This window comes from Styela clava, chromosome 15, assembly GCF_964204865.1.
Source record: "Styela clava chromosome 15, kaStyClav1.hap1.2, whole genome shotgun sequence".
Classification (NCBI taxonomy): Eukaryota; Metazoa; Chordata; class Ascidiacea; order Stolidobranchia; family Styelidae; genus Styela; species Styela clava.
In genome coordinates, this window is record NC_135264.1 from 103,588 (window position 1) to 127,546 (window position 23,959).

A 23,959-nucleotide genomic window follows, 5' to 3' on the forward strand; every position below is an offset into this window, starting at 1 on the left:
GAATTATATTTAATAGCTGAAAAACGGTCAAACGCGCCAACAAATACTGAAAAAAATCTGAAAATCACATAGCCAGTATTCATTAAACTACCGTTAGGTTATCGACAGAAATAGACCGTTTCTAAACTCCTTGCATTTGAAATGATTCATTTTTTCAATACTTGAAATCATTTGGCATTTGGTAAAAGTATATAAATGTACAAAATCGCAGGTCGCAGCACCCCGTTCATTTTAAAAATTCGATGGAACAAAATTTGCAATGGAATAAGAATCGAACATTTTTCTTCAATATCAAGAAACGAGTATAATTATCGTATTAATAAAGCGTATTAGTGTTTTACTATGTTTCTAGACATTGACTTTTAAGTGCGTCGGTAGGTCAACTGAACAGATGAAAGTACTGAAAGCTGGAAGTGATTTTTTGCAGTCGCTGAAGACTTGACACACCGCACGGCACGAATTTAACTGCGTTTTGCAGGTTCAAAAATTACCTCATTGCTGCTCACAGTCGTCGGTTGCGGTCTAGTTCAGTCGTAATTGCGCCTGTCGTAAAATATGTCTCCTGGACATGCAAATGAGAAATAGCAGATGACACGCAATATGAGCAGAGTTTAAAATCGCACTCCACAAGAGATTTTCGGATCCTCTAGTAAAGTCTGTCTGGTTTTTAATTAACCTCCACATAGCAAAGTATGACTCAAGGCAAACTTAGTCCCTGATTCAAAAACAAAAAAACAACAACATTGAGTAACTTTTATGTGAAACGTTTGGATCTTTTTACGAATCCTGCGCCATAAACAACCCCGCCACCGCTCTAATTAAAAATAAAAGTAATTATCTAGTTAGGGTTTGGCTCTTATGTCAGAATTGCGTTGAAAAAATATGACTTCACAAAAAAAAAATTGAAAAATTTACCTCGACCATTGACGAGAAGAACAAAAATGTCCATGAGACGCATGCTTTGACAGCTTTCTCAATTGGGAAAACACCTCTGAGCCAGATGGGCGAAGCAGAGGCGTAGCTTAGGGGGGGGGGGGGGGGGGGGGCAGTGGGGTACATATGCCCCCGGGCGCCAAGGTACAGGGGCGCCAAAATGGGGCTGGCAAAAATTTCACAACAAAGGTAAAAAACGGTCACAAGCAAGATCGCACCGGCGGCAGACATCTAATCTTAGTACATGGCAAACTGCACACTTGGTCAAACCACTTACGACTGCCGACGTCATCACGCACATAGCACGGTCAGATTTCCATCGTAATTACATGGCCAAAAAAATCTGGCCGGAAAACAAAGCAAAATTTGATTTGGTAACGTTAGGTAACAAAATGCACCGGGTTAATTACGTGGTTCATGTATCGTTAAGTTCTTGCCTGCGCACTCGGATGTAAGTTGATATTAGTTCTGTGCTGGAGACAAATGGAAACGGAATTTGGTTGAATGATGTTAATACATGTTTTGAGTAATACGTGGTTTTGTATTTTGTTGTCAAAGTACCGTACTTTGCGGCAGAGTTACATAAAATATATTATACTGTGCTAAAAGACCTCAATGCCGTTTTCGACAATTCGTCGAGATTGCACAGATTTTGCAAATCTCTACCACACGGACATCAATGGCCACGAACTTTTCACCGAAATTGGAGATCAACCAGAAACTCCTTTGGCTCTTCTTGGTTTTATTGTGTCTTTTGGAGACGACGTTTTATTCAATCTGCGAATTTCTCTACAAATTTTGTTAACAATAACAGTTTCAATTGCAAGCTGTGAACGGTCTTTCAGCAGATTGAAACTTATTTTGTCGTATTCGCGTGCATCAACGGGACAGGATCGTCTCCGTGATCTTGCACTTCTAAGTGTTGAAAGAGAAACATTGGAAAAAAACAGATTTTGATGACGTGTTAACCAGTTTACGACAGTGAAATTGAAAAAATGAATTTATTTTAGACTATGTAGATCATCTTTGACAGTAACTGAGTGGGACATATGCTCTATTTTGTATAGCTTTGCTTCTTCTTTAAATAAAATGTTCCATTAAAATTTGAATTTACATATACATATATTTTTGAATAAATAATAAAATATATAATTACATATAAATTTGAATTCACATATCGTCACGCTAATAACCGAATTGCGTAAGTCATTTTGGGCGGTTTTGAATTTTTCATAAAATAGGTATTTATGTAATGCTGCGCACCTGTCTGTTAACTCAGATTTTATTTTAAGAATTCCGAAACCCATAAAAATAGAAATTTTGTATTATATGCAAATTTGTTCAATTGTTCCGTCATAAGGAATTATCATTGTTAACGCAGGACTATTGTGACGTCACAAATGCAAAATAACCTAGGCGAAGGATTTTCGAGTTTTTGCATCTCAGATTCTAGCTTAGCGCTAATAATTTTCAATTTATACTACTGTATAGGAAGGCGTGCACTTGTGATATTTACGGTCTGAGTCCAATTCACCATGGTTGACTTTTATATAAGAGTACATTACTGTTTTATTCTTTATATTTAACTTTAGTCTTATTTCGGTGATGTGCAGAGCGTGTTATATTGATGAAATATATATTTTTAAACATAAAAAATAATGTAATTGAAACAGATTAGCTATTTTGGGGATTTTGGATTGTTTGGTTTTCAGGACTGGTACATAAGACAAGTTGCAAAATTGCGTATGTCCTCTAGCCATAGACACATTTTTGCCTAAATCACAGTGTGCCATTATGACGTCACATGACTGCGTCATACAAATTAACTTAAATCCGGCTACGATCAAAAAGTTGAACTATGGCAAATTAAAGACTCTCAATGGCATAGCAATATCATTAGGAAGTTTTTTTACGTTTTTCTCAAAACAGCTAAAAATGACTTACGCAATTCGGTTATTAGCGTGACGAAATATAATTTTTTTTACATATACAATTAAATGCAATAGAAAACATGATTAAACGTGGGGGCCGGGGCGCCAATTTTATATTTTGCCCCGGGTGCAAAATATGCTGGCTACGCCTCTGGGGCGAAGCATCGGCCCATGTGGAGATCTTTCTCTCCACTTCTAACTTTATCAGGTTTATATTGAGATTGACCATCTCAATGCTAAATTTTTCTTAGTCAAAAGGCACACTTGATTCGCAAAGATTTGTGAATGCGCACAGTACACCAATTTGTCTAATGTTTTGATTCCATAGGCAGGAGGTTGTGGATCGGTGCTGCTCCGGATGGGATATATTACGTGTTTCACGTGAATCCAACGTGCTCAGATTCGACTGTTTTCTGGGTCAATTGGAGTCACTAACATCAAGATATGTATAAGGATAAGATAACCTGGAAGTAACATTCCATAATTTAGAGTAAAAAATGTATCTGCCTCCACAGCTCTTTCAAATGGAAGATATGATGTCTTGGGGGTAATTTCTATCAAATATTTTATACAGTGTTATGGGTATAGGCGGCTTCTTTTGAAGTGTGGTAGGTCTAGCTAGTCGAAAGACACATTAAATGTTTATGCTAACAACTGCAAAGTGATATTGCAACGCATACAAGTTAACAGAATTTGTTGAAATAGTCCTGCCCTTTGCCTTTCTTTAAAATCCCTCCTTTTCTAACTATTCTTTTCCTCTCTGGAATGGCAAAATTCAAATATTGATGGCTCTTATAAGCATCTGATAATGGGTTATCTTTCCTTTTTCCTGAAAAGAAATTAAACACTAATCACCATTTGACAGTGCCAAGTTTGTGTATCAGATCAGTAATAGATTACCTGCTAACTAACGAAACAATCAGACAACACCTTCTGACCATTAATGAAGATTTCTTTCCCGATAAGTCACTGTTATTACTGAAGGTGAATGCGTTCGTTTCCTGCTGATTCCCATTGATGACAGACGTATCGCATGTAAAACCAATACTAATTAGTCTAAATTCGAATTATTTGTACAGGTATCGTTAACGTCCATTCCTTCCTATTTTTCGAACTGAATCCGATATTTGGACAGAGAATATGCGCATGAAATTTCGATAACAATATGGTTAATTAAAAGCCGAGACAGCTTTAAATGCAGGAATGTAGTAAAATCGGAAAATGTAAAGTTATAAAATCACAGCTAAGGGGTCGTTGCCTTTCGAGGCGTCCCGATTTGAAGTCACAAAAATATGGTAACCCTAAACTGACGGGAGCCAAATGGACGTTTTCGCTTTTTTGCCGTCCCGTAAACATAGTCACGTGACCCGTGCAATTCCTCTGTAATGATAGAAAACCTCTGGTATAAATGTTAACTGAAACCCCTGAGCTGAATTGTCGGAACCCTGGTTGAAAACCATTGCAATACAGCATATTAAATAAGTCTTCAAATACAAATAGAGGATAGTTTCCGAGAAAAAAAATCATAAATACTTGGGAGCACTATTCTGTCAATGTTTCGCATTTTCACTGGTATTGCGATGGGATGTGGGTATCATTCTTTCCTTATTTCTGCCACGGCTTAGATGGAGGCACCGTTCCCACCAGGATGTGGGGGCATGATGCAGTTGGGCATATTTCCAACGCTTAGCACGATGAGCAACAGCGCCGCACTCGTTAATTTATTGAAAAAAGAAAATAAGCACACAATGAAGAAATGAAATACACTGCACATAGAAAACAGCCGCACTAGTTAATTTATTGAAAAAGAAAATAAGCACACCATGAAATGAAGAAATGAAATACACTGTATATAGAAAACAATATAAATAAAAAATTGGATAAAGTATCTGGCTAACTTATCCCATACCCGGCATGAACTGGTAACCAGACAAGAGGCTGTGAAACGCCACATGATTAAGCAGATTTATAGACTATCCTCTTCCCTTGGGATAAATTAATTGCATACCCGACATGGACTGGTAACCATGTCATAGAAGGACCATATAGATAGATTGAAAAAAAGAACGATATGAAGAAAATGTATATAAGAGCAATATATTAAAAAAATGAATAAAAACATGTTAGGGCTCACTAATCCCATACCCGACATGGACAGGTAACCAGGCAAGAGGCTGCGATAGTCGTATTGAGTATAGTATGATGAAGCAGTCTAAAATATCTTATCCCATACCCGACATGGACTGGTAACAATAGTGCGCCATATGAATAGGTGTTCCTATGGGCTTTCCACTCCCCCGGGATAAATTCAGGTTCATTTCAAATAATAATAAATAATAAACACCAGCCATAATAATAAACAATAATAATAATCGACAAAGCACAAGCATGATATGAATCCTCCATTTGACATATTAGATTATTTATATATTGATTTATTTTGTATTGCGTCTCGCACATGACATGCATTTATTAACGCTATGTATTCTTTTCAAATCCCATCAATGTTGCAATGCTGCCTGGCATGTGTAGTGATGTTTTAAATTATTTTTATTTTACTGTCAAGTTCCAAGGTACGTGAAGCCTTATAAGCGGTAGCTCAAATACAATAAAATTTTGCTATAGTTTTGAACAACTAAGGTAAGATCCAAACTTTAATATTACCGAATTATTAATATGTTCGACTGTTGACAATAATTTCGCAGAAAGCATGTTAGAAACAATAGATAAGAGATAGGATACATATTTTTATTTATGAACTAGTATTTTTTATGGGAATCATCCACCTATTGGCACTCTAGCTGACAAAAAAAAACAGGTATTTGGCGTTATCTGCACTGAGGTAAATAATATTGGTCTGAAATTGGCCTATCATCACTTTGTATTAAATTACATGCGACTATGCAACAAGACAAAGAATTAATACAGGATTTTGTCACACGGTTTCTACAGGCTATTACAGATCGTTAGTACAGCTGTACAAAATGCAAATACGACTTTAAAAAAGATGTCGCAATGAATCACTTTATCAGGGCACCATCAGACGACATCCTACGGGTGGATATGCTAGCCGAATCCGCTGCCCTGAAAACATTTGACAACACAGTCAAGCATTTTAAGACTAGGCAGCCGTAGTGAATAAATCAGCCACCTTTCATGTTGGCATGCCAAAGCCCACCACACTCTAAGAAAACCGTCATAGATGCTCATCACGCTTTATAAACTGGCTGGAATCCAGATACTCTCATTCAGAGCATGAATCCCTCGCTATCGCTTGAGGCCTTAAGCATTCACATTTTTACCCTTGGATGCCCGCATTTAATAGTAACCACTGACCATAGACCACATATTGCTATATTCTCAGACAGAAGCCTAGATGAAACAAAAAAAAATTAAAGACTCCCTTGGCTGAAAGAGCACACATTCACATTTTGATCCACAAATTAATACAGCCCTGGTAAATGACATAAGGGACCATAGGCAATTTATTCTCACATGCACAGCATACAAAATATACCAGTCACGCATTCATCAAATACAATCAAAGTTTTCCAGAACTGAAAACCTTTTATTCTCGGATCTAAGACAATGATGGGAAGTACGAGATCGTGGTACCACCCACATATTACAAACCGATCCTAACAAACCTACTACATTATGCTCAGGGAAAAAAGTTCACTTTACAGTTGTCATGTGTCAGAATCGCATTTTGAAAATTTGATATTAATAAAAGATGATGAGGGATTCACCTTGGCCAATGGGCGGGCAAAAAAAAGATACCTTGGATTCGGAAAGATATGAAATGCTGTAAGAAACTTTCACGAGGAACTCAACTTTTCAACGGTTATACCTCTTTCCTAATGGACAATTTTAAAAAAGATCGCATGCCCAACTTCGCATTTATTGAAGAGTAAAACTTTTCTCCCTCGAGAACCATATGTTCCAATGTGCCACAGCCCACAGATATACAGAATGCGAAAACGAAGCAGTGTACAGACATTGCAAAAAAAGCTCTTTCACAATACTTTGAACAAACCAGATAAACACCATACAAATTTTAGACAAGAGATCTTAATATTGGGTAATGTAGAAAATACCATCACCATCACCAGTATCTTAATATTAGTTAATGTAGAAAATACCATCACCAACAACAGTATCTTAATATTACTTAATGTAGAAAATACCATCACCATCACCATCACCAGTATCTTAATATTAGTTAATGTAGAAAATACCATCACTATCACCAGTATCTTAATAATATTAGTTAATGAGAAAATACCATCACCATCACCAGTATCTTAATATTAGTTAATGTAGAAAATACCATCACTATCACCAGTATCTTAATAATATTAGTTAATGAGAAAATACCATCACCATCACCAGTATCTTAATATTAGTTAATGTAGAAAATACCATCACCATCACCAGTATCTTAATATTAGTTAATGAGAAAATACAATCACTATCACCAGTATCTTAATAATATTAGTTAATGATAAAATACCATCACCATCACCAGTATCTTAATATTAGTTAATGTAGAATATATTTTCACCATCACCAGTATCTTAATATTAGTTAATGTAGAAAATACCATCACCAGTATCCTAATATCAGTTAATGTAGAAAATACCATCACCATCACCAGTATCTTAATATTAGTTAATGTAGAAAATACCATCACCATCACCAGAACACCATCTAGCCAAATAAAATATTGGTAGACCATTAGGCAACTAACTTGGGATACAACATCTCTTACAATACTTTGGACAAACTAGAGAAATACCATACAACTTTTAGACAAGAGATCTTTAATATTAGTTAATGTAGAAAATATGATTTCACCACCAACTCATACCATACACATAGCTAGTATTGAGATTCGGATCGATAGTCAAATAAAAATAATTTTAACGGATATGGCCCTGCAAATAACGGGTCAATAAAAACAAAATTGTATAAAAGTTTGGTCGATATATTGAGCAGCTATTGCAACTCTAAGATTTCCTAATAGTGGGAGACTTTAATATCATCTTGGAACCAATAAACGCTATAAGAATTAATAAGAGACTTCAAACTTCGATCACCAAAAAATTTTTTCAAGACTTTCTACGAACCAATAATATTTTCGACACTTTCAGAAAAAAGTATTTAAAAAACAAATCTTCACTTATCATTCCAGATCAATATCTATACTTCATATGACTTGGGTCGAGACAAATGATTACCACCAATGATATCGCTAATGAGCTCATCCAAAATATCCAAACAAGAGATTTTTATGTTGGAACAACCCGTCAACAGCGACAAAATTACAACTCTATAAAATCACTGCGAAACAACAAATCAACTGGGATAGACGAAATTAGTAAGGAATTCTACATAACTTTGTTGAACACTATAAAAATGTAATTCACACAAATGATACATGTTTTTTCATTCGACCCTTTTGACATACATTTGCAAAAAATTAAGACAACACAGAATTCATAATAGAAAAGATACTCGAAATGAACAGTCATTTATTGACGATAGAATGTGGGACCAATCTTGGCACTATGAAGCCTTTTATTCTCTAGGCTCTAAAATAAAATCTTTAAACAAGGACCTGTACAGCAACACTATGCCCCACATAGTACCAGCATATCGGGCGTTATATTTTATACCTTTATCAGACTGTTAACTTATTGCGAAAGAGTGGAAAATGTCAAAAAAAGAAGCATACCGCATGAAAACGCCCACAAAGAAAGAAACATTCAAATTACTTAGGATTACAGTCACGATGAACCCAATGCAGTAGCTTTTAATTCGACTGGAAAATGAGCAAAAAAACACATTAATGTCTCCAGGTGGAATGCACATGGTGCTGCAAGGGATGGATCAATATCAAACAGGGGCACAGCCGCGGGTCACAGAGTTGCAATTCACCTAAGGCTCTTGCTAACAGACAGAATGAATAAATGTGAGAAATATTTGTTTTATGGTGTTTTACTTATTCTGCGCCCATCATATGTGTTAAATTCCTAATTTTGCATGAAGCGCTTCAACAAAGTTTTTTTAAAATCCAGACACGTCACAGGTAATATATGAAAATTTCCTGAGATTATGGGGGAAAATATTATTTTGACCCCTCCGAAAAACCATTATAGCCTCATTATAGCCATTTTTTAAAAAGTAAGCAGTACCGAGTATTCATACAATAACAAACTTGCTGGTTTTTATTTATAAGTCGACAATAACACAGATACGATTGAAAATTGAATGCATAAAAAAGTCTATCATCAGCTTTATAAATATTCTCAGCAATATTCGGACAACATGTAGCATGTAGATGCTAAAAATTGGCAAAATATTCAGACGTCTGGCAAAGGGAAGCGAGCTACAGGCCCAATCTGGAATTTAGTCATTAGAGCTTTGTTGTGAACTGCACACAATTTTATTTTTTTAACACCTTGCGACATTGTGAGTATAAAAAAAACCCGGCTGCACCCCTGCTCTCAGATGACTTCCTACAAGTTGACTAAGCCAAGTTCGCTACTCTCAAGACATGGTAGTTGTTCGGATGAGATTTAAAATACAGATACAATCAAATGCAGACCACCTGACCTATATCTCGAAAATGCAGTGACTGTAAAAGCAATGAACACAATTCATCAAACCAGAGGAAACTACATTGCAAAGCATTCTGCAAAACATGAGAGTAGCACGACGAATCACTTTGCAACAGGGTGTTGACATGAAGATTCTGCAATGGAGTTAACAGCATATGCTAATCATTCTGAACAGAGAAACAACATAACAGAGATCATAATCAATGCCACCACAACTGCCCATGATTGTTATCTATGCCATAAACATATTTGTACTTATCCAGACAGTGAAGCCAGCATATGCCTTGCAGGATTAGCTCTCTTAAACACTATCTTTTCACAACAATGTAATCTAACACCATGTAAGAAAGTTGTGCAAACAGTCGAAAATTTCCGACTGGCCTGTCACAGCTCTGCGATGGGGTGCATGAATTAGCTCTCCACCACACCTTTGGTTACCCTGTGCGAGTTCACAAGTTTGAATCCCATGAGGGATGGTTATGTGCGAGAGGATTGCTGGACTCCTCGCCGCCATAGGGTGGCTTATGTTCCAAATGGTTGGCTATTGCTTTCTTCACCATCAAGTCCATGTTCCCAAAACAAAATAACTGGCCAACTAATCCTATACCCGTCATGAACTGGTAACAGGACGAGAGTTCGTGGTTCGCCAGATGAATAAACCGTCTTATTTCCTTTACCCTCCTCCAGGTAAACATGTAAATCCTATCCTAGACTTCCATGCCACTATCTAATTCTCTACTAGGCAGCAAGTTCACAGACAAAACTGTATATTTCTCCCAAAATTATACTCGAGCAGAGATACATGTATTGAACTCAACATTTTTTCCCATTCCAATGGATGTCATCCAGTCACTATCCTAAGGGAAATGATAAAATCATCATTAAAGGTAGGACAGAACAACTCTGTTCACAGCTACTTTGATTAGCAAGCAGAGTAGACCCCAACCCTCAGTATGCCACCCTTTATAGCAATCTGAAACAATCTATGCGAAAAACTAAAAACCTATTAAGGAACCTTAGCCAAAAGCCCTTTTAACAAGACTGGTGCAGTCACTCATAGGATGAGGGAACAACTACCTACTCTATAAGGAAAATGCACTAGTGCTATTGAAAGTGCTTTTAGGTTTAGCTTTTCGCACACTGTTTTCAGATAGCTGAAAAGGTATGAATACTGGTTGTTCGGGGCGAGGGCCCATGTTTGCGGTCTTATGCAACTGTGAACAGTGTTGTCCCTTGGAATTGGGAATGATGTTGAGTTCAATGCATGTATCTCGGCTAGAGTATAATTTTGGGAGGCATATACGGTTTTGTCTGTGAACTTGCTGCCTAGTAGAGAATTAGATAGTGGCATGGAAGTATACAATAGGATTTACATATTTATCTCCGAGGAGGGGAAAGCCGATAAGACAGTTTATTCATCTGGCGAACCACAACCTCTCGTCCTGTTACCAGTTCATGTCGGGTATGGGATTAGTTAGCCAGTTATTGTCTTCGGAAGCATGGACTTGATAGTGAAGAAAAGCCATAACCAACCATCTGTAACACGAGCCACCCTGCGGCGGCGAGATGTCCAGCAATCCTCTCACACATAACCATCCCTCATGGGAATCGAACTTGCTAACTCACACAGGGTAATCAAAGGTGCGGTGGAGAGCATATTCATGCACCCAGGCCAATCGGAAGTTTCCGACTGTTTGCATAACTTTCTTACATGGCGTTAGATTAGATTGCTGGGTAAATGTGTTTAAAAGGGCAAATCCTGCAAGACATATACTGGTTACACAGTCTGGATACGTAGAAATACATTTGTCGCCTAAGATTACTATCATAAGCTGGTATGGTGACATTGATTAAGATCCATGTTATGTTGTTTTTTGTTCAGAATGATGGGCAGATGCCGTTAACTCCATTGCAGAATCCTTCCATCGACACACTGTTGCAAAGTGAATCGTTATGCCACATTTTTCTCAGGCTCTGCAGATTGCTTTGCAATGTAGTTTTCTTCTGATCGAATGAACTGCGTTCATTGCTTCCACAGCCATTGCATTTTCGAAGCTTAGGTCTGGTCAGCTGCCTTTGATTTCATTTTTGTCCTACTGATGTTATGGAACTTTCGGTTCTTGCTATTCACAGGACATCTACAAATGACACAGTTATTATCTTTGAACTCATTTGAAATTGCCCATGTTGTCGAAGATTATTCTGCTTTCATTTTGCAATTTTTTTAGCAAACTGATAAGCAAATGGGTATTTGAAATATGTTGCCTCATTTCATGGGGCTACATAGAACCATTGGAAATGGTCTTAGTGCAAAAAACGCATTGCGGCATTTGCTCAAAAATTTTCGTTAAAAACGTGAAACGTAGTCGAGATGACTATGATCGTACTTTACTTTTACATAAGCATTACCTTTTTCTAACAATTCAGCAGAATGGAGGGACGAGTCAAATATTTGTTCGTGAGAGCGCGTGCTCACCCAATATCTCTAAGACATTTGAATAAAAACTGTTCTCTTTTGCAGCTCTGCAACGTAAATCTTCTTGCGTAACGTTTAATTTAAAGCATTGGTGCTCGCTCGAGACATGCCTGTGAGGTTGTTATTGGCCGACCAAAGATCAAAATGAGTTGCGTAGCACGATCAGAATATCATGCCCATCAACGTGATATTTTACTAAAGTTTTGATTAATTGAATGGGAATCTTTTTCCGCTTCATGGCATATATTGTAATTTTCATTGTGTAATATTTAATAATTGTGTTGTTGTACAAACATTTTTAGAGGAGCAATCAATTTCCCACCTGCAACCACCAAATTTCCCACTAGTGGGAAATTTCCCATCGGTTGGGAACCACTGGTCTATGACCTCGAAACTGAATCTTTATAGTCAGAAAACAGGTTAAAAAGTTATAAAACAATACATTGAAAATTAACAAACAGTTTGGGCATGCGTCAAAAGAAAATATAAAAAGATTGATCATCGATGCTGGAAAGAAAATAGTGTTTTGGACATAGTCAGCTTATAGATGAAAAGTCTTGCCCACGCCCACCTGTGGTTGACTTATCTTTGACTATGGATTATTCTAGTTAGACTGTAGTGTTATGTTCGCGAATCTGGTCCATATTACCTTGTTCTTACTAGCTACATGCCAACTAAATATCTGTTTCGTTGTATTTTAGACTGCATGGTTAGGACTTCAATTTAACCTTAAATCTAAGTATCTTGTGTTAGTTTATATAATTTGCATGCATAAAGTGGAACTTATTAATGGCGACCAGGATAAACTCAACTAATAACTCTGGAAGTCCTAACGTACAGACCAACATGGCTTTCCGAATGACACAGCTTGACAAATTTGATCCTGATAATCACCGCGGCAATTATCATGACGCATTCTGCGAATTTGTAGATTCATCCCAATAGGAATACAATGCCATTGCCAGAGATCCTTCAAAAGAGGAAGGCACAGAGACGCATGGATCGAGAGGAATAGGCAAAAAGTATTCCTTGGAAGATTGCATCGAGAAACCTTCAAAAAGACTATGAAGATGTCGTGCCAGAAGGTGATCTCGAATTCAAAGATTTTGTCGATAAAATGAAAGAGTAATACGGGCCAACCCGTAACTACACCATTGCAAATTTTGAATTTCATGAACTGCATCAGGATGAAGAAGAAAGTATTGACAATTTCGCAAGGCCTGTAAATTCATGTGCAGTAAAACATGCACCGTAGCAGACATACTGATACATGACCAAATAATCATTGGTACAACTAATCAAGAAATCAGAAAAAAGTACTGAAGAATCAGTGGGATCCAAAGAAGCTAATTGATAACGGAAGAAGGATTGAATCAGCAGCCCTCAGTGCGGAAAGAATAAATGCTGAAAATAATGTGCTGCGTACAAAACCAGGCAAGTATTGGCGCAAATCAAGAAGCACCAGGAGAAGTCCAGAAGAACGAGCCAACATAATCACATGTACAACATGTTCTTCTAGAACCTGCAAAGGTAGGAAAAGGTGCATGGCTTATGGTCTAGAATGCTTTGCCTGTTGTATGAAAAGCCACTTCAAAGGTTCAAAAAGCTGCAAATATAAAACCCCAGAAGAGAAGAGACACTCGACGACTCGGAACCAAGAGTGAGGATGAGAAAAATCTGAGGGACAGTTCCATGAACAGCAATGAATCGTCTATGCCAAAGACATATCGTGTCAACATTAAAAAATCTAACAAAAATCAAACGACTATCTTGCCGATCAAACGGTTGCACAAGCAACATCAGACAAAACTAACCAGCAGCAGTTACTCTATCAACATAGTCATCAGAGAAAGAGTCGTCAAAGCATTTGCCGACACTGGAGCTGATATCAATGTCAATGCTCAGAAGCTCAAGTTACCACTTAAAAGAACTAAAATTCGACCATATGGATCTAAGCCACTAAGATGTGCGGGGTATTACGAAGGCAGTGTAATAATATACTGCAAAACAGTGACAAATGCTCGAATACATGTGGTCTTAGTGCAAAAAAAGCATTGCGGCAGTTGCTCAAAAATTTTCGGTAAAAACGTGAAACGTAGTCGAGATGACTATGATCGTACTTTACTTTTACATAAGTCATTACCTTTTTCTAACAATTTAGCAGAATGGAGGGACGAGTCAAATATTTGTTCGTGAGAGCGCGTGCTCACCCAATATCTCCGAGACATTTGAATAAAAACTGTTCTCTTTTGCAGCTCTGCAACGTAAATCTTCTTGCGTAACGTTCAATTTAAAGCATTGGTGCTCGCTCGAGACAGGCCTGTGAGGTTGTTATCGGCCGACCAAAGATCAAAATGAGTTGCGTAACAAGATCAGAATATCATGCCCATCAACTTGATATTTTACTAAAGTTTTGATTAATTGAATGGGAATCTTTTTCCGCTTCATGGCATATATTGTGATTTTCATTGTGTAATATTTAATAATTGTGTTGTTGTACAAACATTTTTAGAGGAGCAATCAATTTCCCACCTGCAACCACCAAATTTCCCACTAGTGGGAAATTTCCCATCGGTTGGGAACCACTGGTCTATGACCTCGAAACTGAATCTTTATAGTCAGAAAACGGGTTAAAAGTTATAAAACAATACATTGAAAATTAACAAACAGTTTGGGCATGCGTCAAAAGAAAATATAAAAAGATTGATCATCGATGCTGGAAAGAAAATAGTGTTTTGAACATAGTCAGCTTATAGATGAAAAGTCTTGCCCACGTCCACCTGTGGTTGACTTATCCTTGACTATGGATTATTCTAGTTAGACTGTAGTGTTATGTTTGCGAATCTGGCCCATATTACCTTGTTCTCACTAGCTACATGCCAACTAACTATCTGTTTCGTTGTATTTTAGACTGCATGGTTAGGACTTCAATTTAACCTTAAATCTAAGTATCTTGTGTTTGCATAAAGTGGAACTTATTAATGGCGACCAGGATAAACTCAACTAACAACTCTTGAAGTCCTAACGTACAGACCAACATGGCTTTCCAAATGACACAGCTTGACAAATTTGATCCTGTAATCACTGCGGCAATTATCATGACGGATTCTGCGAATTTGTAGATTCATCCCAATAGGAATACGATGCCATTGCCAGAGATCCTCCGAAAGAGGAGGGCACAGAGACGCATGGATCGAGAGGAATAGGCGAAAAGTATTCCTTGGAAGATTGCATCGAAAAACTTTCAAAAAGACTATGAAGATGTCGTGCCAGAAGGTGAAGTGGCAGATCTCGAATTCAAAGATTTTGTTGATAAAATGAAAGAGTGATACGGGCCAACCCGTAACTACACCATTGCAAATTTTGAATTTCATGAACTGCATCAGGAAGAAAAAGAAAGTATTGACAACTTCGCAAGGCCTGTAAATTCATGTGCAGTAAAACATGCACCGTAGCAGACATACTGATACGTGACCAAATAATCATTGGTACAATTAATCAAGAAATCAGAAAAAAGCACTGAAGAATCAGTGGGATCCAAAGAAGCTAATTGATAACGGAAGAAGGATTGAATCAGCAGCCCTCAGTGCGGAAAGAATAATTGCTTAAAATAATGTGCTGCGTACAAAACCAGGCAAGTATTCGCGCAAATCAAGAAGCACCAGGAGAAGTCCAGAAGAACGAGCCAACAAAATCACATGTACAACATGTTCTTCTAAAACCTGCTAAGGTAGGAAAAGGTGCATGGCTTATGGTCTAGAATGTTTTGCCTGTTGTATGAAAAGCCACTTCAAAGGTACAAAAAGCTGCAAATATAAAACCCCAAAAGAGAAGAGACACTCGACGGCTCGAGACCAAGAGTGAGGATGAGAAAAATCGGAGGGACAGTTCCATGAACAGCAATGAATCGTCTATGCCGAAGACACATCGTGTCAACATTCAAAAAACTAACAAGAATCAAACGACTATCTTGCCGATCAAACGGTTGCACAAGCAACATCAGACAAAACTAACCAGCAGCAGTTACTTTATCAACATAGTCATCAGAGAAAGAGTCGTCAAAGCATTTGTCGACACTGGAGCTGATATCAATGTCAATGCTCAGAAGCTCAAGTTACCGCTTAAAAGAACTAAAATTCGACCATATGGATCTAAGCCACTAAGATGTGCGGGGTATTACGAAGGCAGTGTAATGTACTGCAAAACAGTGACAAATGCTCGAATATATGTGGTCGGTATCGTTGAGTTCAACGAACGACGAATATGCAGGCTGCAATACCGAAACTTTACTCATCACAGCCTAGGTGAGGCCAACCCAGCCAGAAATATTATCAAAAGATATTAAGCTGCTTTCCAAGAAATAGGAACCTTAAAGAATTACATCATTCCCAGGTCCAAAGAATGAAATTCAAAAACATACTTTTTGGTATGAACCTGAAGGATCCAGCGAAGACAGGACTAATGAAATACCACAGGAACACACAGAGCGCAACAGTGAAGATCAACAAAGACCAAAGGAAGACACAATAAGTGACGCCCTGCATGATGCAAACGAGGCTCCCTACCAAAAATTCCCGAGAATGCCTAGAGCTCTACATGCGCGATCACTGTCAACCATATCACAAATGCGAATCACTCAATGTGAAGGGTCCAATTCGGCAAGATTTCAAGCAAAGTCAAAATTTTGGTATGAAAATTCAATACATAATAGTACTCCCTATTGCTTGCAAAGCATTTATCAACAAACAAGGGAGCTAGTTGATGCTCTCACAAATGAGGTGTATGTGTATTACAATACAGATGTTCTAAGAATTCCCTTTTTCTGTTGTTACTTGTAGCCTAGAAAAAATGGAAGTTGAATACCACTGATTAATAAATAAAGCATTCCCGCTGGTAAAAACTTTTCAAGATTACATCACATATCAACCTCAACACTACCATTTGTACAAAAAGTGGCTCCTAAATGAACTAGGGAGAGAAACTAATTACAGAATGAAATGACCTCTTACTAGAGTGATACAACCAGTGTGCAAGAGAACTACCAGAACTTTCCTCAATATATTTGCCACACCCAGGAACGCAGCCAGGATTTTTTAATGGGGGGTTTCAAAATCGAAAAATTCCCATTCCCTTCTGAAACTGTCGCCGTGATTGTGCGCTCGTTAGAAGAGCCAAGTTTTTTAGCGTATAACGACTTTTGCGTCACGTCAAATATTCAATCCATGTCAGCTACGAGAATCTAAAATCTTTCCATATTAATATAATCGAGTCCAAGGTAACTCACCATTATGTCTTTATGCGTCAAAATAAAAACATTACTTCTATAAAATATCATCTGTTGACATAAAAATATGAGATAAACACTCCTAATTGTATTTAGTTTTAATCTTTATTTTTGCGATCTTGCGAATTCGTTAGTGTGTTAGATCCGAGAGAAAATTTATTAAAATCGTTTACTTCTACAATTTATCCATTAGTAATTTTAGATCCAATGGTTCACCTAATAGATAAACTGAAAACTTCATTCCAAACCAACACACACACACACCAATATCTTTTACACCCCGCAACAGAAAGCGTATTTACCAGAACATTCCCCATGGACTAGCAGTAAGAACTACACAAAGATGCCCAACTGCAGACTTTTTTGACATAATGAAACTCTTAAGCAACATTTACAGAACAGCAATTACCAAAAATATCTTTCAAAAATATCTATCAAGCAATCAAGTAATAGAAGCTAGGAATTTACCTACAATAAACGATAGAATAACTGTAACCTCTAATCTGGCTGTTAAATTTAGACTTTTTTTAATATTCTCATTTCCGGTTGGATTTTTTCCATTACAAGCAAGACCCAAGACAGTAAAATCATCACTAAACAAAAAAACATAATCGCTTTTGCTTTAGGATCACTGTGACAAATACAATATTTTAGACGCCAAATCTAATGTTAATCGCAAAGTCTCCGAATCTCTATGGCACACATTATACGATGTCGAAAAATTTTAAAATATATAATTCAAATTATAATTGTAAGTTATTTTTTCTTAACTTCCAATTAAATCAACTTGGATGAATGGAAGACAAGTGAACCACCATCATATTCAATATTACTTCTTTTTAAATTGCCAACCAGCCTTAGAAATTGATTCATGACTTTTCAAAAGCATACGTTAGAGTTCTATTCGGAGAGATGACACTAAATAGGATGTCAAATCCCCAAATGCGACCTAATGCCCAATAAATTGTAAAAAAAACTTGAGATTGAGTGTTTTTGCATCTAGTGGGAGGTTGGGCACTAATTATAACTAATTAATTTTAATAATGTTTGCTAAACTTGGTTGGTTCAGCATATAAATGAACTGCTGCAAGTATTGACTATCTTTATTGTTGAGTAACAATAGAGGCAAACACTACATAATGGAAAGTAAACGACATAGAAAGGTAAAACAATTGTTCAACAAAATTTTCATTTTCGCGGCACACCCTTAGGGAATCTCTGCTATATACATTAACTGTAAATATCCAAACATAGGGCTCAGAATTGGATCAGCCGTCCTATCTATTAAAATAACTGGCGCATTGCGACATCTTTTAAATTTATTTTTTTAATCTTACACTATGATAGAATAGGTCAATAAATAGCTGGAAGCACTATCAACACTTTGAGTACCTGAATTTGACAGTCAAGGTACAAAAACTCAAATTGGTTTGGGTATTTTTGAAATTCGAACTTTTACAAGCATGCCTTGTCGACAGATCACAGCATCGAGTAATATAAAGAGCAGGATTTAACCCTTTCCGTGCGGTGGCACGTATACGTACCAACGACAAAAGTCGCTAGATTGCGGCGGGTACGTTGATGTACTCCACTGTTTTATTTAGCAATCGGTCGCAAACTGTTGGTCTAGTTTTTCCGGGTTTTAGTTTATTGATAAGAAGTCTTCTTCGATATTAACATAAGCGACGGTAAATCTGGCTTTCGTTTACGACGGGAATTTTATTTGCGGCGGAACGAGGGAGTGTTTTTGAAATTTATGCAAATTTCGGTGTTTTTTGGATGGTAATAGAAGATATATTATCCCTTCCATCTATCAAAGTATTTTGAGTTAGATCACGAAATGGCTACAGCAATATTATGCTATGGTTTGAAGTTTCAACTCCCAAGAAAAAAAAATGCCTTTTTTCTATCCGGTTTGTGACTCAGACCACCACTTTTGAAAAAACTTTTTTGTTTAATCGCCAATTGCAAGCTCTTTAAATAAGCTTTCCAACGAGCCGTCAGTGAGCAGCAGATGATCATTAGTTTTTCGTTAGTCGATCGATTAGTTGTGGGGGTACAAATGCATAAAATCGGCGTAGCAAATACGATTATTTAATAAAAAATAAAAATTGCATGGAAAGGGTTAAGAAAACTTACCACTCTACAGAAAAATATTATTCTTTGAATTTTACCACATAGATACTTTTTGAGGATTAATTGTCATCCTGTAATTAAAGGCGTTGTTGTCTTTTTCATATCATGCAAGTGCTTTATTTATCCTCGATACATACAAAAAATAACACTAGGTTTGTTTCACAGTAGGCAATTTCACAGTAAATGTTCAGGTTTGAGATGGACGATTTCTGCAAGAAAATATTATATTTATTAATGAAAAGATGGAAAATGGTTGAATCGTTGGCTTTATGTTCAAAATATTATTTATTTGATTGCAGAATATTTAAAATGTTCATAAGAAAAATTTACAAATGTCAATTAGTCAAAAACATTCCATTTTGTCCCCAAATTAATGAATCTGCATTATTGAATATAAATAATTTTAGATGTATTCATACAAGAGCAAACTTAAACTTTCTGGAACAATTGTAATTACCGTAAACATAATATTTCAGACTAGTGGTTCCCAACCTTTGCCTATTTTAGAACTTTTTTGCCATTTCTCACTGCATAAAAACTACATTATTTATTACAGCTTCAATGGATTGTTAACTAGTAGCTCTCCCCACTATTCTTCAACATCCTAATCCTCTTAATATTAATAATCCTGATTGAATATTTTTGGACATTGAAAAGGCTTTCAAAGATTTTTCTGTAATTACCTATTTAATCAAAACACCTTAAAAAAGCTGAATATTTGATCAAAAAAGATAGCAGCGTTGACGAAGACACTTTAATGATGTTAGCCCATATTCGTGCTCTTGTTGCACACGATGAAAACAAAAAGGAACGAAGGTGTGCTTATGGATGTTGAACAGATGGTTGAAAAAAATACTGCTATATGAGACACGCAGGGAGAAGCCAGAAAGTTTAAGGAAAAGTTTAATGACGCATCACAAACAATCCAACTTACATCAGTTAAGGCTGAGCATATATTTTCAGCTCTTGGATTTTTCACCAACAAAATCAGAAATTGTCCTAATGACTGTCTCTCATGACTTTTCGTTCGTAGGAAATGAAAATGACTGCTTACGATATTTGTTTTGTGTGCGTCTTTTCAATTTTATTAATCTCAAGAAATTCCAGGATTAAACGGTGAAAATCTCGAAAAATCTGGATTTCAAATCTGGTCCCGAAATAGCAACTCTAATATAAATGTGAAGGCCAAAATGAAGTAGTAGGAGTCAATGTGCTCTCACATACATACATCTTCATAACTTTATCTTTATTATGTACATATTTAAATGATTATTGTTGTGAAAGTAATGAATGAATTGAAATATTTACAATTGTTTCTAATGAAAAAAGATGTTTCGGCTCCCAAACAAATAAGGAGTTCAACACTAATTCTGAACAACTATCACTGTGTATTAAAAGCAATCCAATTAACAAAACTAATTACTGAAATCAGTAAAAAAATCATTATAAATGGATACCTGATAAAAGCTGATACGCAATTCCATTTCCCCAGGCATACAATTTCTAATTCATCTGTGATGTGTCTTTCGTTCAGTACCGCTGTGAAAAATTTAAAATTGAATAGATTTGTGGTTTTAAAATTCTGGTTCACATTCAATTCCAAATAGTGTGAACTTCATTGTGTTGTTTACACGATTTGGTCATAACTGATAAATGAAAATCAAAGCAAATGAACATATAAAGAAATATCATATTGAATGTATCCAATTTCAACCATATTCGAGGAACATGAGGGGCCGCTTGGTCAAAAGGATTTAAGGGTGCAATCAGGCGCGCAGCCAGGATTTTCAAAAGGGGGGGTTTCAGAATCGGAACTTCCCATTACCGTTTGTAACAGTCACCGCGAATACGCGCTTGTTTAAAGAGGCGTCTATTCAGCGTATAATGCTATTTCGCATTTCGACAAATTTGAGATGTACTTGTAACACAGACTCCGTCCAATCGCAATGCTGCCAGTTCGATCATTTTTAAGATAAAATCTTTTGAAAAATTCATAAATCTGCTGTAAAATCTGACAGAGTAAAAATTATTTCATTACAATAAAATTTGAATGTATACTTAAGAATAATCATCTTATATATCATCTCAACCCGGAAAAAAGTCGCGGTGCCATTTTTGTATAATGTTAATACAAAAATTTCTTCAACAATTCAAAATAATGGATAAAAATCCCGCCCACAATTAACCGCGTTTCCGTTTAGTGACGATATGTTTCTAAACGCAGACCCAAAATAATATTTGCCGAGGCACACGGAAATTTGAGATTTCCATTCCGTTTTTAGACTGTCGCGTACTATAAAGGGGTTTACGGCCTAAATAACACGTCACGCTAATGGAAATAATCGGCGATTTTAGCAACATGCAATTGCACACGTTATTTGCGACATTTTCAGTTTTCAAAAAATTTCAATGTCAAAAAGGGGGTTTCGACCCCGAAACACCCCCTGGCTGCTACTGGGTGCAACACATCCTTAAATACCAGTGAATGATTGCTCTGTGACCTTATTTGAAGCGAAAGGTGTAAATAGGTGTTGAGTGAAAATTGATGCAATAACTTTATTTGTAATTACCAAGGGCTGAACTTGAGATTAGAGTTACACACATTTTCATAATATATGCGAGTTCAACTGGCGAAGCCTTTTTTCTTCAATTCTTAGAAGTGGTAAATTTTATGTCTTCTTATTGAAAATACTTACGTTTGAAATTTGTTTGTTGGATGAATTGTTTCAGAGTCCGATGTTTGTTATTTTGTTTTTGGTTGCCAGATTTCTGTTTGGTATTTTGCTGCTTGTTGCCAGGTTTCAGTTTGGTATTTTGTTGTTGGTTGCCAGATTTCTGTTTGGTATTTTGCTGCTTGTTGCCAGGTTTCAGTTTGGTATTTTGTTGTTGGTTGCCAGATTTCTGTTTGGTATTTTGCTGTTTGTTGCCAGGTTTCTGTTTGGTATTTTGTTGTTGGTTGCCCGATTTTTGTTTGGTATTTTGTTGTTTGTTGCCAGGTTTCTGTTTGGTATTTTGTTGTTGGTTGCCAGATTTCTGTTTGGTATTTTGTTGTTGGTTGCCAGATTTCTGTTTGGTATTTTGTCGGTTTAGAATGTCCGCCCATATATGTTTATCTGACAAATTTGTATGTTTCAGGCATCGTTTTCTAGTCATTATTCTTGTTGGCTTTGAAGATGGATGGAGGCAGCTGCAAAAAAAATGTTACTAATCAAAAAATGCAAATGCATATAAAATAGTGAACAAGAGTCGTTACTACAAAGAAGCATAAAGTTATATTGACTATATAATTTTACCCACAAAGGTGAGGTATGAATTTTGCTTTTTTGAATTCTGAAGTTTTGATCTTAAATTTCAGTGAAATGATTATAAAAAAAAATAGTCATACTAATTAACTGATGTATGCATTTGAATCTAGTAGTGTTATTTGAGAATTGACTGGTTAGCTTGGTGGTTATTTTTTGGGATAAGTAACTTGCAACCAGTTTTGTTAGCACTTACAAAAAAAATAGTTGGGAGTGTAGTTTCATTTTACTTGAAAGTATAATGATAAAATTTATTTTGGCCGCAATAACCTTGCAAACTCATTAGCTCACTAACAAAAATTTGTCCTGAGATACTTGCCAACTTTATGAGTATTCCAGAAGGTAATTTTTAATAAAAGTTCCCCCAACTTAAAAAAATTTCCTTACTTTCTTTTACTAGTACTTGATATTTTTGTCATATCAACCAAAATAAATTTATATATTTGAATCTCTATCCCTTCCAGTATTTCTCCAAGAGCCTATGACCGTGTCTATCACTCTTGATATGATAATATGCAAATACAATATTAAATAATCTGAATTTTACTAAACTAAAAACTTCACCTTGAGTCACGATTGGCATTGGAAACTTTTTGAGTCTGAAAATCAAGTACAAAGAAAATTCAACTACATACTAACAGCCAGGGATGAAGCAGAGCTACAGAATTTACTATTATGGGAACCTTCTTGAATAAAATTCCAATACTAACCTGCATTTTTTTTATTTAAACATATCTCTTTATTATATAAATAAACTAAGCCCAAATACACACAAATCTTACGTTGACTCTGGCTCGAAATTTTATATAAAATTTACTATTTAATTCATTCAACTTTTAAAAGCAAAACAAAAAAATTTCTCTGTATCTACTTTCATATCAGTTGCTGCTTGTATAGGGCCACATTCTGGTCAAAGGGCATAAAGAGCTGAGATTTAAAAATTTAGAATATCGAACAAACTACGATAGATAAGTGAACAATAAAGAAACAAAGTATTTTACCTTCGTGATATTATCTGTTTTTTTCTGTTGTTTTTTATTGAATGAGAGTCTGAGAGGAAAATAAAAAACAGTGGGTAAAGCATATATCAAGGTTACAATTCAAAAAACTCTAGTTCAAATTCCAAGCTCAGTACATCACCATAATTTAATGATATAGGTAGACATTGTCAATCAGAAAATTTAGGAGATTCACTTTTCCACCACGAGGAATATGCCGTGCAAAGGTGTTTGTGGGCTTTTTTCCGCTTGATGTACCTCATTATAGAGATTCGC

General features: G+C 36.2%; 1 protein-coding gene across 2 annotated transcripts in view; it reads right to left on the reverse strand.

Annotated features, from left to right (window-relative positions):
* Positions 1–17,292: 17,292 nt before the first annotated feature.
* Positions 17,293–23,959, reverse strand: part of LOC120334625 (uncharacterized) — a 39,253-nt gene continuing 32,586 nt past the window's right edge. Inside the window, exons 14-18 of one of the 2 annotated variants that reach the window (XM_078109585.1) lie at positions 23,687–23,735; positions 23,250–23,284; positions 22,080–22,570; positions 20,841–20,922; positions 17,293–19,592 (exon numbers count right to left, since the gene is read on the reverse strand). In XM_078109585.1, coding sequence (XP_077965711.1) covers positions 19,571–19,592; positions 20,841–20,922; positions 22,080–22,570; positions 23,250–23,284; positions 23,687–23,735 — 679 coding nt within the window. In that variant the 3' untranslated portion in view covers positions 17,293–19,570. Of the gene's footprint in view, positions 19,593–19,720; positions 20,551–20,840; positions 20,923–22,079; positions 22,571–23,249; positions 23,285–23,686; positions 23,736–23,959 lie in introns of those variants that run through there. The other variant, XM_078109584.1, reaches the window with a different exon arrangement.